The 19,680-nt window shown below is 40.4% G+C and overlaps 1 protein-coding gene across 1 annotated transcript in view; it reads right to left on the bottom strand.

The window, feature by feature from the left end:
* Positions 1-16,132, bottom strand: part of LOC149473032 (interleukin-9 receptor-like) — a 44,640-nt gene extending 28,508 nt beyond the window's left edge. Inside the window, exons 1-4 of the mRNA XM_089684225.1 lie at positions 16,034-16,132; positions 15,122-15,221; positions 4,322-4,500; positions 1,313-1,455 (exon numbers count right to left, since the gene is read on the bottom strand). Of these exons, the coding sequence (XP_089540351.1) occupies positions 1,313-1,455; positions 4,322-4,500; positions 15,122-15,221; positions 16,034-16,121 (510 nt within the window). The 5' untranslated portion in view covers positions 16,122-16,132. The remainder of the gene's footprint in view (positions 1-1,312; positions 1,456-4,321; positions 4,501-15,121; positions 15,222-16,033) is intronic.
* Positions 16,133-19,680: the final 3,548 nt, after the last annotated feature.

Here is a 19,680-nt window from a genome sequence, read left to right on the forward strand (position 1 = left end):
AAGGTGGAAGAGCTTTTAGTCTATTAGGTTATATAGGGATTACACAGAAACTGTAAAAGTTTTTCTCCAATCAGGTATAAGAAAGTGGTACACAAAGTAAAATAGGTCTGTCAGCTAGAGAACAAAAAGTAGTTATAAAGAATATATTTTAATTGTAAGTGCTAGATTTGTTTTTTTAATTAAAATAACAAACATGTCATACTTACCTGCTCTGTGCAATGCTTTTGCACAAAGCAGCCCTGATCCTCCTCTTTTTTGTATCCCCTGCCTGTGCTCCTCGCTCCTCCTCTCACTGATAGCCCCCATAGCAAGCTGCTTGATGTGGGGGCACTCGTGTGTGCTCACTCCCAACCATCGCTGTGTGTGTCCATACGACACACAGAGCACAACTTGGCCCTGCCCCCTGCTCCCTCCTCTCTGACTGTGATTGACTCCCAATGGCTCCCGCTGCTGTATCTGAGCCAATGAGGAAGGAGAGAGCGGAGAGAGCCTCTGCTCTCATGCACATAGCTAGATTGAGATCAAGCTCAGGTAAGTATAAGGGGGGACTAGGGGGAGCTGAATGCAGAAGGGTTGTTTTACCATAATGTAGAGAATGCATTAAGGTAAAATCTTTCTGCCTTCACAACCCCTTATTAAACCATTTGTGTGGTATTTTATTGGACTATATAGGACAAAGTACACATAGGAAAGATTGTAAAATAGTCTGCTAGGGCCCTATTTGGTCTTCAAGGAGAAGTATAGCCAAAGCTCTTTTGGCTATGTTTCTATGAAACACAGAAGTGCAGTTCCTTCTGCACTCCTGTGACCCGCTAAAGCTCGCCGTCGGCTGACATCACTCAGTCGGTCCAGGCTCTGGAAAGATCCTGACTGTAAAGATCCAGATGCCTGGACTGACAGCTGGCTCAGCCTCTCAGCAAGTCCCTGAGAGTCTGAGCCAGCCCAACTGTCCCCTCCACAGCCCAGTGCTCCAGGTGAGCACTGGAGGAGCAGAGCAGAGAGCGGTGACTGACAATTACCACTCTCTGCTCAGAGTGGATCAGAGAACTTAGTGGTCAGCTGTGTTTGATCACTCAGTTCTCGGGGTAGAGCTAGCCTGACACAGCTGCAGCCGGGATCTCCATGGGTATTCCCACACTACTCTTTTAATCTGGCTAATTGTCTTGAAATATGTCATCCTTTGTACCATATCATTTGTTTTCTAGATAATGTTAGAATCTGCATTATTTTGCACACAGTTGCACACATTTATATAACAATTTTACTGTAAATATGTATCTGATATGGCCATTAACAGAGTGCAAAGAGCTACCTTCCAGGTTGATGTATCCTTCTTCAGCTGTAATTGATAATTTAAATTGGCATCTCCAAAATAGGTTTCATAACCGTTCCATATTAACTTATACATAGTTCCATTGATCTTGTATGAAAGATTGGTTGGTGGATCCAGCTTGACTGTGCAAAGAACAATAATAACAATAATAAAAGTAATGATCGTACATTACTTCTATACTTCTATACTTTGCTTTGCTCATATATACAGCTAGGACTTTTTTTCAGCTGGAACTTGGTGAAACTCTGCTCCCCACTATCACTTGTAAATGCAGAAGTCCAGCTTCTGTGTTTATAAGTGACAGTTTGTCTCCCAACTTTATCTTCTAGTAATATGGCGCCTGATTGCGACAGCTGAACAGTGATTGGTACTGTCGCGATTGGACTGATGCGCTGGTGTCGGACATTCTATCCCTAACTTGGTGATTCAAACTGTTCCTGGTCCAATTGACTTTGGGCACTTCAGAACCCAGAACGTCCTGTGGGCTGGTATGGGAACACCCCCTAGGGTTGATTGGCCAAGGGCTAATGTCCAGCCCATGTCCATATTTCAATAAATTGAGGACCCTGAGAGATGGACGGTGTGATTCCTACAGAGCCGGTTCTATTTGACTGGTGAATCGCGGACTTTCTTTGACTTGCTCCAGTCGCAGGATGCCTCTTGGTAAAAGTTTTATTTCTGTTTTTATTCCCTTTTATTTTATAAGTGAATAGCCAATTGTGTGTCTTTTTGTATTTTCTCTAACTCTTTATACTTTGTACATATTTTATGCACTGCCCACTTTTGGGATATTAAATCATAGAATTAATAAGTGACTTCTGGGTACTGTAAGCTTGGGCTCATATCTTCGGAGAGATTGTTGTATTGTATTGTCTATGTTCGGTCTAAGTTCATTGCCAATCTGTATGCAAATGCACTGTGTGTTAGCGGATTGCATGCAGATTGTAAAGTAGTAGATCTGCCAGACGGAGATTTGTGGTGGCCCAGCAGACCAGTCTGCGGACAAACTGTTGGGTGGTGGAAAGCTACCGTTTGTTGTGTGTCTGATGTGGGGGTGTGTGGACAGTGGAAGAGTGATTAACAGCGGGATTCTAGCTTGTAGGATAGCTGGAGGAATCCTAGAAGGGTGTGCCAATTGCTAGACTTCTCCCCAACCCTTAGAGTGTACCAGATTGTATATAAGATTCGTATCTGCCTGTGTGTGGTCAGCCAGCTGGATTGGAGTGGAGTCTCCCTCTAGTGGTGGCCAGAGGTAGTGCTGGCTGTGAAAGTGTATCACGGCCAGTTTTATATGTTCAAAGTAAGTCCCCTCGTTCCCTCTTTACCCCAAGTCATGGCTGGACATGCATGCCTCAGTTAGCTAGTCGCTGTGGGCGTGTGCGTAGGTTTGGATCCGTGACAGTTTGATCACTCAGTTCTCACCCTTAGAGCTGGCGGGGGACAGATGCAGCACAGGATCAATGCTGCATCCACCTAGGTAAGTATAATTTAAAAAATAGGAGAGCAGAGGGACTGGCAGGAGCACTAGGCATTTCTCACAAGGGAAGCAATACAAAGAGAACAGGAGACTTTTTCATACAACTACATAGTACATCAGGCACAGATCAGGGATATGAAATTCTGTGTTTACATTGTCTTTAAAGTCTAAATCAAGTCATCGATTGATAGGATGTGGCCACTGTTAGGAGTGCTCACCCCCATTCTGGTAATGGGGATCACTGGACTGGGTTGGTGGCTGTCGCAGGACAGTGGAGTAAGGTGACTATCACTGTGTTCTAGCTCATTCCCTTGCAAAAACAAGGGGGCAATAGTGGAGGCAATAGCTATTTTGATTATTTTTAAATGTGACAGGAGATATACTTGACTATACTGTATATCGCAACTAGAAACGTTTTAGTTTTGGATAGAGTCAAGAAGGGTTACACTCCCTGTCAGGTTTTTATTACTATTTATAAGGATTTTATGTGGTCACTCATCTCTTGCTATAAATCAAGTGTCTGCAAACCATGGCCCACAAGGCATATGCAGCCTGTTGTCAGATTTTTTCAGGTCCACAGCTAGGGTCAGCAGCCTTCAAGTATTCAGGTCTGTGTATGTTTCACTCTTTCCCCTACATTCACAACCCACCCCCCTCCGGTTTCAAGCACAGATTCCCATGAGGCACTCTGATGGAAACTGTGATATAAGGGGGACTTCGATGTAACAGAGAATCTGATGGGGACCCTGTTGTAATTGGGGTGGTTTGATGGGGACCCTGTTGTAAAAGGGAACTTGGATAAGGAACCTGAGGTAAGGAGGACTCAATGTAAGGGAGGACACATGCTGGGGGGGCTCTGATGGGGGTCCTGTTGTAAGGGACTTTAACATAATTCGGACTCTATTGTAAAGGGGGACCCTGATGAGGCTTAAATTTATTAAGAATTTTTTTGCTTTATTTTACTGAAGTTCTTTCTCTTTTCCTAAATCATGTCTAATTACAAAAGAGATTTAAAAAAAACATATTCATACCTTGAAATTTGATTCATTTATAAATAACATCGAGTGTGGGTATGTAGCATGTGAAGGTCAGTCACTGCGTTTTTATGCATTAAGGCACTGAGTTAGGTCAGCTGATGCATTTTTTGGCATGCAGAGCATTGCAGTGCATTCTATGTGCATTCTATGTGCATTGTGGGCACTGTATTGCTGATGCTCTGGCAGCTTCTATACAAGTGTTACAATGCTCATTACTGCATGATATGATATGCACTGCATTGCTTTGGCATTTATTTAGAATGAAACCTCATCACACTTGTAACTCGCAGTTAAACACAAATTTTCCTGCACTTCAATGGAATGCGTCAGTGTGAATGGGCCCCTCTTAGGTTCCTCTGCCAAGAAGACAGCAATATGGAAGCCACAACAATGGATACGCTTCCCTATACAGGGCCTGTGCTTATGAGCTCTCCACATTCTACTTCAATATAAATACAAATAAATTGTACTTACTGTGACAAGTCGTCATAAATTCTGTAATCTCGGCCAGGATCCTTTTAGTAGTATCATCTTGCACTATTACATTAAAAGGATCATCAGAGGTGTCGCCCAATAGATTTGTTATATTGCAGCTGAATTTATTTTCATCATGTGCCATTTTTATTAGGGTGCACTGCTTGTTACCTAAAAGTCTGTAGTGAAATGAGAAGGATAATAAAAAAAAAGTACCTTTGTGTATTACCATATTTCTTTTATAAATTATATTCACTGTGGAAAAGCAGATAAAGGCCTCATGCACACTACAAGCCCCTCTATGTTAATCTATGTGTCCAGGAATTTAGAAGTGTTTATAGGCAGGGGTATTTGAAGGTAGAAAAAAAACCCCCATCACCTGTGCACTCAGGAAGAGTTCTTGATCCAAAAAATGCTCATTAACACAAGGCGTGTTTATGCGTGTTCCCATGGCGTAATGGGCAAAATATTTGCCAATAGAATGCATTAATGCCAGACGTGGGAACGCGCATGCACGCACATACATAAACACTGCTTTTTACCACATTGTTTGCTGCTGCTAAACTCCCGAAGGAGAGGTGTCAGTAGAATACAGTGTGCATGAGACCTATGTGTTATATGACAACTAAAACCAAAAACTGAGGAGCCTGTAAAGAACACAACACACAGGCTGCCTCAGGGGATCGGGAAACCATAGAGAAACCAGATTTCTCCTGACTTCTCCAGCTGCGGTACCGCTCTATTGAGTGCCAGCTACCGTGTAGGAAGCAGACTGCACCACTTGCCTACATGCTGGCCTGGGGGCGATTGATGCTGCAGGTTACAGCACATCTATTGACAGGCAGGACAGTTTCTTCCACATTTGATGCTACATGGTGCCTGCTCTCCCAAATGAAAACCCTTCACCCAGGGCAGCTACCCCTTCTGTGAGGTCATTGCTGTTGGACAAGAAGTCTTAGCTCCAATTCATATAATATGGTCACAAATTGTATGTTGTAACTATGTAACTGCAACACCTGCAGAAGGAGGGGGAAGAAAAGGCTAACTGATTGGTCAGCTACCACTGGGCCACTAGCATCACAATACGGAATGTAAAGAATTATGTAAATATATAGCGTCACAATACGGAATGTAAAGAAATATGTAAATATATAGCGTCACAATACGGAATGTTAAAAAATATGTAAATATATAGCGTCACAATACGGAATGTAAAGAAATATGTAAATATATAACGTCACAATACGGAATGTAAAGAAATATGTAAATATATAGCATCACAATACGGATAGTAAAGAAATATGTAAATATATAGCATCACAATAAGGATAGTAAAGAAATATGTAAATATATAGCGTCACAATACGGAATGTAAAGAAATATGTAAATATATAGCGTCCCAATACGGAATGTAAAGAAATATGTAAATATATAGCGTCACAATACGGAATGTAAAGAAATATGTAAATATATAGCATCACAATACGGATAGTAAAGAAATATGTAAATATATAGCATCACAATACGGATAGTAAAGAAATATGTAAATATATAGCGTCCCAATACGGAATGTAAAGAATTATGTAAATATATAGCGTCCCAATACGGAATGTAAAGAATTATGTAAATATATAGCGTCACAATACGGAATGTAAAGAAATATGTAAATATATAGCGTCACAATACGGAATGTAAAGAAATATGTAAATATATAGCGTCACAATACGGAATGTAAAGAAATATGTAAATATATAGCGTCACAATTCGGAATGTAAAGAAATATGTAAATATATAACGTCACAATTCGGAATGTAAAGAAATATGTAAATATATAGCGTCACAAAACGGAATGTAAAGAAATATGTAAATATATAGCGTCCCAATACGGAATGTAAAGAATTATGTAAATATATAGCGTCACAATACGGAATGTAAAGAAATATGTAAATATATAGCGTCACAATACGGAATGTAAAGAAATATGTAAATATATAGCATCACAATATGGAATGTAAAGAATTATGTAAATATATATATATAATGTGCTGCGGGCATCAATGGCAAGTTAACGACACCTCAAAAACAGGTCACAAATGCAATGCATTTGCCTGAACCGGATCGCATGGGTATAAACACCCATATGATCCAGTTCCAGTGAGAATAAAAAAGCTGCCCAATCCTTTTTTGATGTGGTGCAATTTGAGCCATTCAAAATGAATGGGCTTCAAATCGCACCACACAGAATTGCACAGGAATGCAGTGCAATTCCTGTGCGATTCACATGCAGTTCACAGTGTGAACCTAGGCTTACATACAAGCCCACCACTTGTGGGGGTATCTTGGTGTGAGGTGGAAGCAGCAAGTGGTAGTGGGGGCCCCAGGTCAACTTTTACATCAGAGCCCACAAACTTTAAGCTACGCCTCTGATAGTGACAGTCTTGATGAAGAGAAGCTGATGTGATCTCGGTCTAGCGATCCATGTCACCGCTGTGCTGAAATGGTATTCAGAGCCCCGCAGTAGTAGCCAGCAATCTGTCTCTGGGGGGGAAACCACAGTCCCCCTGTATTCAGTTTTGAATCCTGCACCAAAAGAGCCAGTTCCTCTTTGCTGTAGAATATATCTGCCCTCCCAGCAACCTTCTGGTTCCTCAGCTCTCTAGTAGTTGTAGTTCAATGAGCACTCAGAAATGCAATATATATTGGCTATAGGACTACAGGTCCCAGGATCCTCTGCTGTCAAAAAAACTGGATCCAGTCTGCCAACAGGATGTTATGTAGCAGTTCCAGTACTGAGCACTAGGGGGAAAAAGGTTTATTCATAGTCTCATCTGTAAATGTCCCTGATATAGCCAGCACCTGACTACATGCAGTATATCTAGGATCTTCCTGCTTGTGCACGGTTATTAGTCTTGTATCTGCCCCTCCTAGGGAGCCTGTAGTGGGTGGGGCCTGTTGGGTCCCTTCCACAGCTCTGCTCTCTGCACAGGCTATATACAGTGATGATATCACTGCTACTTTCAGCAGTTGATTTTATCAGCGTTTCAAACGCAAAACGCATGTAAACGCGTTTATAAGCGTTTGAATTTTTTTTTTAACTCTTCCAGTTCCCAATGCTGTCCAGAGCCTTTTTTCATCATGAAAAATGCATGCAAAGCGCTTTCAAGGTACTGGAATGGACAAAATACTGAACACAGGATGTTCCTACCAAGCTTGTCACACATTGTAATGACCAATTCACACCTCAGACCTCTCCCACCCTTGGAAACAAAAGATAAGGTAATGACCATTCACACCTTATATCCTCAGGTGGCCTTAATGACTCACTCCACCAGCCACCTTTCCCACCCTTGGAAACAAAAGAAATGTTAATGAGCAACTCCCACTTGCTTTCAGGAGTAGATTTTATCGGCGTTTCAAATGCCAAAAGCTTGTAAACACGTGTAAATGCTTGTAAACGCGCTTAACCGTGTTTATAAGCGTTTGCGTTGAGAAGCGTTTTTTAACTGTTCCATGTCCAGATGCTGTCCAGAGCCTTTTTTCATCATCAGATGTGCATGCAAAGTGTTTCCCATGTATTCAAATGGACCTAGTACACCAGCGCAGTCAGTTCCAGGTTTCGCATGAAGTAAAAAATGGTAGAACGTGCCGCATTATGCTCATGATGGGATCCATAGTGAATACAACCAGAAAAGACAGGTCATCTCAACACATACTGCTCTCTCTGCTTCTACTCTCTGTATTTCTCTGAAGCAGCCTGAAATATTCTGGGCATTTGGGAGGTTCTCCTGTGCTTATCTTTAAAAACGCTTAGAAACATAAATGTGCATAAACGCGCATAAACGCATTATGCAAACGTGGCTAAACAGACTTTTTTTAGCCAACGTTTTCCAGCAGTCAGTTTCCATTGTTCAGAAGTGTTCCGTGTACATGGGGCCTTAGAAGGTAATATCTGGATTTGCAAAGGCAATTTGCACACAAAAAGTAGATTTACATCCTTTGCGGATATTGAGAAATATATTTTATTGAAAGATTTTGCACCCAGAGTTAAGCTGTGCCCTACTCTAAACTAAAAAACAAGAAATAAAAAGTTTTGCTTTTTATACGCTTTAAAGCTCTTTTATGGTACAGTGCTTCAGAGAGCTATTATTGGATTTTTGCTGAAGCATAACACATTGCCAGGAAGGGCAGGTATTCCCCTGGAGCATTCAATCTAGTGAACAGCGTAAGGTGTAAAGCCCCCTCTGTTGGCTGGAATGGGCTGTGAAAGAGACAGGTGCATAGATAGGCTGTTACATAGTTGTACAATGTGGGATGGGCTTAGATCATTCATTTCTAGACCTTGAACAGAACCAGTGCTTTTTTCATGCAGGCATCAAGTGCACTTTAATTCAGGGTTGTCACCTCATCCCTTTAATCCTGAACACATATTAATTACACAGGTTCTGAGGCTAATTTACCCTAGGTTCACATCTAAGCATTTTCTGCAGCGTTTTGCAGAAACGCAGTACAGGCCATTTAACATGATTTCTTATGGGACAGGTTTACATCTCTGCATTTTCACCTGGTGCGTTTTTTGGAAAGGGTCAGGGACTTTTTTCACGTAAAATGCGTTTTTGGTTCTATAGACCTGTGTTTTTTCAGCGCTTTTGATGCATTTTTGATGCGTTTTGCATTTAAAATCTGCCTAGCAACAAGAAAAATAAAAAAAATGGAAAAAACCTCCTGCAAGACACATCAAAAACGCGGCAAAAACGCAAGTGCAAAAACACAAAACACAACGCAAAATGCAATGCAGAAACGCATCAAACTCAACCTGCATAGGTGTGTACCTAGAACCTTAATGGAGATTAGGCTCTAAGTGAGTTTAATTAACACCATAATCAGCCACAGAACCTGTGTAAATAATATGTGTTCGGTTCTAAAGGGATGAGGTGGCAACCCTACTTTAATTCTTTAATTGCAGGTTTTAAGAAAGTCTGTATTTGACTGGAACATGTTGAATTGAATTCTTACAGCTGCTACTATAATAGTTTTGGTCATTCCACAGGTTCATATTTTAAGTCTGCACTTAAAAGTAATTCCATTTCTCTTTAAAGCCCCATACACACAAGCCAAATATTGACCACAATCAGCCAGTACAATGGAAACCGGCCGACATTCGGTCCGTGTGTACAGGTCCTTGTCTGACAGAAGCTGATCTCATGACCTGCTTTTGTTGAGCGAGCATGCTGGAAAACCAGCAGCTGATTGGCATCTAATCAGCGCTCTCAGCTAATGGCTGTGAGCGTTGACTGACTGGTGTGCTCAGGCCACGGGGGGTAGTCCCGCTGTCACAACATTATAGCTCAGTGTACTAACATCGCAGATTTAGGTCCCTTTCACGCGGGCGTTCCATATGTCCGTTTTTCATCTGTTCATTTACGGATGAAATACAGACACCCATGTATTTCTATGGACTAGAAAACCTAAACAGATGATCATCTGTTTACATCTGTTAATGTCCACATCTGTTAACCGCTTCCCGACCGCCCTATAGCAGAAATACTGCTACAGGGCGGCATGGGTGCACAAAATCACATATATATATATATATATATATATATATATATATATATATATATACATGAGTTTATGCATTTCCATTCGCGGCTGTGGCTGTCAATCATCTGATCCAGGCCGGTGATTATTCGCCGACGCCCGGTGATTGCCTAGCATCTACAACCAGGAGGAGAACTGTTTGTAAACAAAACAGTTCTCCTCCCTTTCAGCTCCTGCACACTGCTTTGGATGGCTGTGCAGAGCACAGGCATGCAAAGCAGTGTGCTTACAGTGAAGCACAGGGACACAGCACTTAGTAAAACAACACACAGTAAAGCCTTTGATCGCCCGTCATGTTAACCCCTTCCTGCCCAGTGCCATTAATACAGTGTCAGTGCTTTTTTTTAGCACTGATCACTGTATTGGTGTCACTGGGGATGTCAGCAGTAATCATTGTGTTCTTCCGGCAGGGAAGGCTCCCCACCACCATAACACAATACCGCTGCAGGAGGGATTCCCCCATCAACACTGACTGTGAATCGAACGATTAGGAAAATTGCATAATTTATAGCTTGCTTTAGTGTATAACTCTTCTCCCCACTGCTACGAGGTCCTCCCTACAGCAGTGAACTTCTGGCTCTGCAAGCGTCAACATCAGCTGCTGAGCTGAGCTGAGCCTTCCTCCTGCCTCCTCCATTCATATAACTTGTAGTATTCTTTTCCAGAACGCAAAGCATTCTGGAAATGGAGAACTGACAGATGAATGGCATGATCCACCTCCTCCAATCACAGAACTCCTTGCATTTTGAGAAAGAATGCTACTAGTTACATGAATGGAGGAGTTGGTAGAAGGGGCAGGAGAGTGACACAACTCTTTCACGCTCACAGCAGCTGATGGTAATCCTGTTAGTGCCACAAGACCAGTACTGTTGGGAGCACCTGGTGGTAGTTGGAAGAAGATGTTTATAGTATGCTGCAGCCATCCAGACATGGGACACATTTCATTATAGGTATGTTATGTTCTAGGAGCTACCTAGCAAAAAATAAAAAAATAAACTGCAGCTTTAACTATGATTAGTGGAATATCCGGCAGGACCTTTTTAGACAGGATTTTGTGCAGCTGAAAACCACAGTGAAGGTCATAAATTAAAAACTGAAGAATCATAGCGAAACAAAATATACATGGTTACTAGCAGTGAACTTTGATCAGGTGCATTAAGGGAAGGGGGTGGAAAGCACTGATATCCCGTAACCACTATAATCAAACAAAAAGCCAAAAAGTGTATTTACAAAGCCTCCTGCATTGTTTACCATTTGATGGTAAAATAGAGTTCTTCTAGGTTTTTGCAGTAGGGGAAAGCAAAGATATATTTGGCAAAGGATTAGCTTTGGGTTTGGGTGAAATATGAGTTTGACCTGAACCCAAGTCATTTGCAGTTTCAATTACCAACAATGTACTTCCGGACCCCTGAACTATGGTTATGTGCCTTAGAAGGGCTAACAAAGGCAGAGTTTTAGCAAGGAGAAATGTTTGCTATTATACTATACAGTGATAAAAAGCATTATATACAGTGAAGAGGCACTATACAGCGTCAATGTGTGTTACAGAATCCTGGAGTAGATAGGTAGAGCCAACAGAGTGTTTTCAGGGAGGGATAGTTGCTGCTATACTATACAGTGTTGTTGAAGAATGTTATATACAGTGCAGTGGTCTTATGCGCAGTCAGTGTATGTGTTAGAGAAACCTGGAGTAGAAAGGGACAGCTGACAGTGTTTGCTTGTAGAGATAGCTGCAGATATAATATACAGTACTGTTGAAAAGTGCTATACCCAGTGCTGTATTGTGCCACATTACAGCGAAGTTCAGTGTGGTGGACTATTGTGTATATTACACTATAACTTAAATGTATTTATTTAATAAAACCTTACTAGTGTTTCCCTCTGAAACTGTGGCCTATAGCTGCTTACATAATGTGCATTGAGTTTAGTAAAATATTTGTTTTTTTTCTGTGAAATAACACTCTAATTGTGATTTCATGATTAAAACGTGTCTAGTCTCTCCCTCTAAAACTGTGGACTAGTAAAAGTGCTTACAGAGCGTGCTTTAAGTTTATACAATATTTCTGGATTTACTCCATGGAATAATACACTTCAATTCTGATTTCATGATTAAAAGCTGCATAGTCTCGCCTTGTGACGCTGTAGCCTAATAGTGTATTGTGAATAGTCTGTACATTTATAGCTTTTTTTCTGTGAAATTGTATAATATACAGTACTGCTGAAAAGTGCTATACCCAGTGCTGTATTGTGCCACAATACAGTGAAGTGCAGTGTTGTGGACTATTGGGTACGCGCCCCCCCCCCCCCATCCCCCCCTTCCTGTTCACTGTCCATAGATCTAACTATTTAGATCCAACTATCTTTTAGTGTGTCTGCAGCAACTTCGGTTGCTATTTAGCTGTTGAACCCACCCCTTACAGTTTTTGGTGTTATATTGAGAATTAAGTGTTTTAGGATTGGGGTATAGTGTTTTATTTTTTCAGAGAGATATATTTTACAGATTTAACATATTTTTTGTAGAGTTTATGTATTTTATTTTGGGGTCATCAGTATGAACTTGTTCCTGACACTGACAAGACTGCACTTTATTTGCAGCACATCACTACATACTTGTGTGTTACAATTTAGTACATCACAACACCACATTATTAAGTGGAACAAAGCATCATGTCTTCAATCCCATTATTGCTGTAGCTGCTAATAAAATTAGGCAATCCCCTGTATTCACAATGTAACGCAGAGATTCTGCATGTGCAACTAATGTACCTAAACCATATGATCACCTTTTCTAAGTGAATACCTCATGGACTCCTTCAAGTCTGGATCAGTGGTCAGAGCTTGCACAGTACATTCTAATTTTTATTTCATACTAAAACCTGCCTGGCCTCTACCTCTGAAATTGAGGACTAGTAAAACTGTTTACATACTGCACATCAAGTCTGTACAATATGTCTAGCTTATTTTCTGTGAAATATTTAACTATAATTTAAATGTATTTTTTTATAATAAAACCTTACTAGTGTTTCCCTCTGAATATATATCAAATGATGGGCACCCTGAATTGTTTATATAGAATCAGGTCATGCTACAGTGTCACTGCTAATATGCAAGAAAATCTTTCCAATTCAGTAATTGATGCACGCTTCTTAATAAACCAAAATATTAGAGGTAAGCAGTCAGTATTAGAGCTAAGCCCAATTACTTGTCTGCAAATCACTAAGACAAAATAAAAATATGTAAGCTTTTTTTTTTTATATATACCTGAGTATACATGTTTAAGTGACTTTACAATGTAATTAGTACTCTATTAAATTGTGAAAATATTTTGGCTTTAGATTACTTTAAACTGATTTCTGAATAAATCACACACCAGCAGTTTTGGTATAGTTTGGCTTTACTTCTTCCATAAAACAGACAATTTATATGCTGCCAAGGTATTAACCACCTCCCGCCCGCCATATAGTAATATGACGGACGCAAGGTGGTTCTCTCGTTCTGGGAGGACATCATATGACACCCTCCCATTCTAACCACGCATGCACGGAGCGCGCAGTGTGGCGATCGGCGGTGCGCTGTGTCCCTCGGACACAGCGGATCACCGATCCACGGAAAGAGTCAAATATGTCGGCTTGGTCATGTGATCAGCTGTGTCCAATCACAGCTGATCACATGTAAACAGGGAAATGCCGGTTATTGGCATTTCTCTCCCCACGAGCTGTCATGCTGACAGCTCGTGAGGAGAGGAGAGGAGAGCCGGTAATCGGCATTCCTCGGAGGGGACGTGTACACAGATCATCAGAGCACTGACGATCAGTGTGCCCTGATGATCTGTGTAGCCCCAGCAGCGCCACCTGTCAGTGTCCATCACTGCCAGCTCTCAGTGCTCATCCATGCCACCTGCCAGTGCCCATCAGTGCCACATCAGTGCCACATTTCAGTGCCCATCAGTGCCACATCAATGCCACATATCAGTGCCCATCTGAGCTGCCTTTCAGTGTCACCCATCAGTGCCAGTCAGTGCCACCTATCAATGCCAGTCAGTGCCACCTATCAGTGCTGCCAATCAGTGCCACCTATCAGTGCCAGTCAGTGCCGCCTATCAGTGTGCATCAGTGCCGCCTATCGGTGGCCATCAGTGCTGCCTATCAGTGCCGCCTAACAGTGCCAGTCAGTGCCACCTAACAGTGCCAGTCAGTGCCGCCTATCAGTGCCAGTCAGTGCCGCCTATCAGTGCCACCTATCAGTGCCGCCTATCAGTGCCATATATGAGTGCTGCCTTTCAGTGCCCATCAGTGATGCCTATCAATGCCCATCAGTGCCACCTACCAGTGCCTCCTCATCAGTGCCCATCAGTGCCACCTATCAGTGTCCATCAGTGCAGCCTATCATTGCCCATCAGTGCAGCCTCATTAGCGCACATCAGTGAAGGAGAAAAATCAATTATTTACAACATTTTATAACAAAAACTAAGAAAAAACTTTTTTGTTTTCAAAATTTTCAGTGGTTTTTGGTTTGTTTAAGAAAAAATAAAAAACCCAGAGGTGATTAAATACCACCAAAATAAAGCTCTAGCTGTCACAAACAAATTATAAAAATTTCATATGGGTACAATGTTGCATGACCGTGCAATTGTCATTCAAAGTGCAACAGCGCTGAAAGCTGGAAATTGGCCTGGGCAGGAAGGGAGTATAAGTGCCCTGTAGGCAAGGGGTTAATATGTACAGTATGTGTGTTCATATAAAGCAAAATATGTAACCCCAACTTTGGTGTCTGTTTAGGATTGGCACATTATTTACATCCTGCAGCGCTCCCTGTGGTTTGTAAATGGGTGAGCATGTGTTCCAGAGAAAGGGGTTTAAGGAGGGCTAGCCATTATTCACTATGCCTGCTATCCTTTCCTCCTCTACTGGACACTCCAGAACATTATTGATGCTGCAAGGACCATGTCAATACTTTAGCCCATAGAAGCCCTGAAGCTAGGATAAAACTTATGGCTTTCAACATATTTTTTTTTTTGTAATTTGGTGACATAATTTTTGCCTATTGTAGCCATGCAAAAAAAGAACCCTTCTCAAAATATCTGTGCAGCAGAATTAGTTCTGGCATCCCAGAAAAAAATAGAACAACGCTTTTCTGTGCAACCTAGTCTGCTAACAAGTGTGACATTTTTACTTCAATATTTAAGAAGAAAGACTTACTTACACTTTGAAAGGTCCATCACCAGGGTGTGAATCACTGTACCAAGTGCAGCTGGCATAACTAATAAAGTTAATAAAGCACCTGAAATTTTCTGGCATATATCCTGTATGAAATAAAATATGAACAAATGAATGAATAGAGAAAGAGAGAGAAGAGAAAAAGGTAGGAGAGTCTAAGAAAATCTTAAATACACAAATGTAACTGTTTAGCAAACATTATTATGATCAGAGAAAGAGCTGCTTGTTCTGCTCACTGTTAGGGTGTTTTTTCTTTATAAGGGAGCAGGTAAGCACCGTGCATCTGGGGGTCTCAAAATCTTTTGTTTCTCCATTTAATAAGTTAGTCTCCACAGCTTTTAATGTAAGTAGCACCCATTCCTTCTAGAGATTACCTGGTCAACAGTTGGATAAAATCAGCATCATAACAAAATAAAAATAGGGTGAGAGATGCTGAGAGGACTCAATTACCTGCCACTCAGTTACCAAACTTCTATCTTATTCTCTTTCTTTGAAGGCTCGTGATATGTAAATTTTATAGTTTCTAGGCCACTGGATCTAAATAAGACAGTATTGCCTTCCAAAATTGCCTCTGGATCTAAATAAAATATTTACATAATATAGTTGTCAATAAGAAAGGTGAAGTTGGTAGTAAAGGTTATAACTGAGAAAATATTCCCACTAGATTATATACTGTGAACATAATCTTAATTGAATCTTGGTAAACCCAATCTTGATCACTTATCTTTCACAGGAGCCATACTAATGTTCTCTATATCAATCCAATTTTAGTATATATGTCCTACCGAAGCAAGGACTTGATCACTTATCTTTGGTCCTGATTTAAAATTGCAAATCACACGCTGTCAAATAAATTTTTGCTGCCAGTTTTATTTGGTTCATTCATTTCACTATTTACCTTCAGGGCATGCATAAATACCATCATGCAACGTCAGATCTGCTAATATGCTAATCTGCAGACACAGGATCCCAATACAGTTCCTCATTTTTAAAATAAATACTGCAAATACAAAAGTACAAAAAGAACTTGTCAGTTGTTTGCATCACTACATTAAATGGGAAGAAGAAAAAAAATCTCAACTAAATACTATTTACATGTAGCATATCCATATAACATAATCCTAATAAAGAACAACAATCCATTATGTAATAAAACATTTATCTCTGTTAAGTACATGTCAATAAAATTCACTAAAACAGGATCTGTACATGGCCGCTCCATTTCTTGAGAAGGAATAGCCAAGCAGGTGTGAATATGAACATAGTTCAGCTCTAGTGATGTGGTAAAATATACCTCTTTTTTGGTTCTGCATAAGCTATGTTGTTACCTTGATACTATGGAGAGGGTGGGCATAACCTTCTCCACTCATCCATAAGTGCCTTAACCACAGCTCTGCTCTCTCCAAGAGTGATACTACCTACTTATAGTCCCTTTTTCTTCTTGATCCCTAACATTAATCTAGGAGGATGGTTTTCAAATGGTAGGTTGGTGCAAAAGTCCTCCTGCTGGTTAACTCCTCCACTGCCAGTTAAAGTAACAAGGACTGGTAGTCCTTTGCCACACGATTGAAATGCAAAATCTTCTTTTGAAATCAGACATCATAAACTAAACAAAGTTTTCCTGTGTTCTTGAACAAATGTCTTTAGGAATTCCACAAAGTTAAGTCCCTAAGGTTTTTCTAACTGTAACTACAAAAGTAAAAGTTCAGGTTTACATTACATTTACGTTTACATTGCATTTACATTATAATAGAATGTTAGCATTACTGGCCTTCTAAAAATGCTGATGACATAAGTTGCTTGGGGTCAATAATTTTGAATCACAAACCTGGATCAAAATAGTGGTAAATGTGCATCAGAGTTGTAATTAATTACTTAACATTATGTCTGTTCTGAGTTATTGATTCAAACTGCTGAAGCCAAAGCAACAGTACGACAGTCAGGGAACTAACATTCTCAAAAAGAGTGGTCAGAAAAGACAGACTCCAAAATTTCTATGTGACAAGTGTACTTTTAGTTACAAAATCATGCCTCTCATTCGGCTTCAAAATGTAAAGCTGCACATTCTAAACATACTACATCTACTTATTTTGAGTATTCAAGTCATGTTAAAACCCAGGGTGAGTCCACTCCTTGGTATTTATTGAGATAATGTTGGGTACTGGTCGTTTTATTAAGTTTAAGAGTGTTTTGTAAAATGCATTATATTCAGAAGTAGAATAATGAGGTCCAACAGGATAGCCCAATGTTACAACTCTAGGCACAGTCTGTGTTCTATAGAAATATATATTCTGATTTTCAAAACACTGAGCAGCTTCCTCTTAGCTAACAGTTTTTCCCTTGTTTAACTCTGACTTGCAAAAACAAGTTAATAGTAAATCTTCCATTGTTTTTTTTCCTAGCCCATCCAGGCTCACCTCCTCCCAAAAGGGCAGCTAAGAAGTGTCTTCCATACATGTTTTCAGGCCTTTGGTGCAATACAGTTGTCAAAAAACACCAAAAAACTTGCAAAGAACTCTCCAGCAGTTTTAGAGATCCTTTATATTTAACACTTTGCCATCCCAACCTATTAGACATAAATACTTTATGACTGGCTGGTTTCCTAGATATTTATATCACATATCACGATAATTTCTGGTCCAGCCTCATAGTAACTGTTAGAAATAATTAACGTTATAAGCTATGGAAAACTCCACCGCTCCAAAATCAGTTGCAAAAGGAGGAAACATAAAAATTTTATCAAGTAGCATTTTATACCTTATATTTTTTGAGTTATGACAGCCACAGAAGCACGTAAAGGCAATATCCTAAGAATCTGTAGAAGTTGGGGTAAATTAACCTGCCCAAATTAAGTTTGATTGAGGACTTCCTGAGCACATGGAAACCAGTAAGGGCAGAACTCTTTGTTTGAACACCACAAAGCTGTGGAAGTGGCATAATTTAGCTATTAAATGTCTTTGGTGTTAAAGTGGAACTTCATTTTCTCAATCAACTTGGACTATTTCTAATCCTTATGCTGCTAGCATTAGTAAATAGATAAAAAAGTATATCATATACACTTGTATTAACCTTTTATTTGTATTCATTCATTTACCTTCTGGTTTCCATGCCTAGGTAAATGATGGTATACATCCCAGGAGTCTTCAGGAGGGGAGGGAGGGTTCTTAGCTCAGCCAATGTCTGAGCTAAGGACAGATGGATTCCAGGAAGTAACTGCTACATGAATCATCTGCCCTTACTCAAGACAGTCACCGCCAGAAATGCCAGGAGGAGTTTTTAAAATGATTTCTCATCAAAATAAAGCATGGAGATATGGATGGGGGTGTTTGATTTGAATATTAAAAATGAATTATATGGCATTTTCTGGTTTTTGGTACTCAGATGCAGTCCAGTTCCACTTTAAGTAGTCAATACATTTTGTGTCCAAATTAGAAACAACTACTTTGACCCATTCCTACACATCAACACACTCTACCATGGGTGCCTTTCTTGTTTGAACAATTGATGGGACCTTTCCTCCTTTATAAACCAACCTAACACCACCCTGATGTCCCCTATGAGGACCTAGGACCAGGTTCCTTGAAGTATCCTTTTTCCTGCATGGAGACACACACTTACTATGAAGATTGCATCTGCCATGTAACTTGGTCATTTGCAGCCTTGTCAAATGTAAATTGTTGCCTTTCTGGCCTACTCTAACCATATATATTTCCTGCTAATACCATCCATGTACTACACTATAAGGGCTCTCCCGCCTCTCTTATTTTTCTGGTGGAACCCTTGGAGCATTACTTCCTCCTTTCTTTGCACACCTTTGAGGACCACTACCCCACAATCACTGCCCTGAACAGGGGCGGACTGACAACTCATGGGGCCCCCGGGCAATAGGGGATCATGGGGCCCGTGTTCTTGCCCAAGCTCAAAAAAGCCTATGAAAAAGGTACCAGGGGCATCTCATGGGGCCCCCTACTGGCCCTGGGCCCTCGGGCAGTGCCCAAGTTTCCAAATGGTCAGTCCGCCCCTGGCCCTGAAGAACTCAGTTTTGGATGGACGTACCCTTAAATTATTCCAGGAACTGCAGAAAGCTCAAGAATGTTTTGCTTATTTAATTTTTTGTTGAACATACAAACAACAGTACAAGCAAAACAGAGTAAGTATGACTACAGTAACAGAAAAATGGTTTGCAGCAACTCTAATGGGGAATTAACTCATGGGCAAGAGGTCATAAGAGACATAAGAGGTCAAGGGAGGATGGGTGGTAATACAAAAATAGAGACCAATATGTAAAATTGTATAACCTAAACCAAAGCCAGTCTATGCAACATGCAAGTGTATCTAAATTCAAAACTTTTCTTTTATTTTTGGCCATTGTAAAAGTGAAATATTTCCTATTTTACAACCATAGCTCTCAATGTTGTTAGATTTTAATACAAAGGAGTACATAACTGTCTATTTATTTAATGTAGTTTATAAAAGCTGTTCCTAAACTGATATTCTAAATGAATCATGCTCAATTTTCTTGTTTGCATCAGAAATTAGGCATAG

The sequence above is a fragment of the Staurois parvus genome, unplaced genomic scaffold (genome assembly GCF_062004578.1).
Source record: "Staurois parvus isolate SC_StPar_1 unplaced genomic scaffold, SC_StPar_1.0 ptg000018l, whole genome shotgun sequence".
Lineage (NCBI taxonomy): Eukaryota > Metazoa > Chordata > Amphibia > Anura > Ranidae > Staurois > Staurois parvus.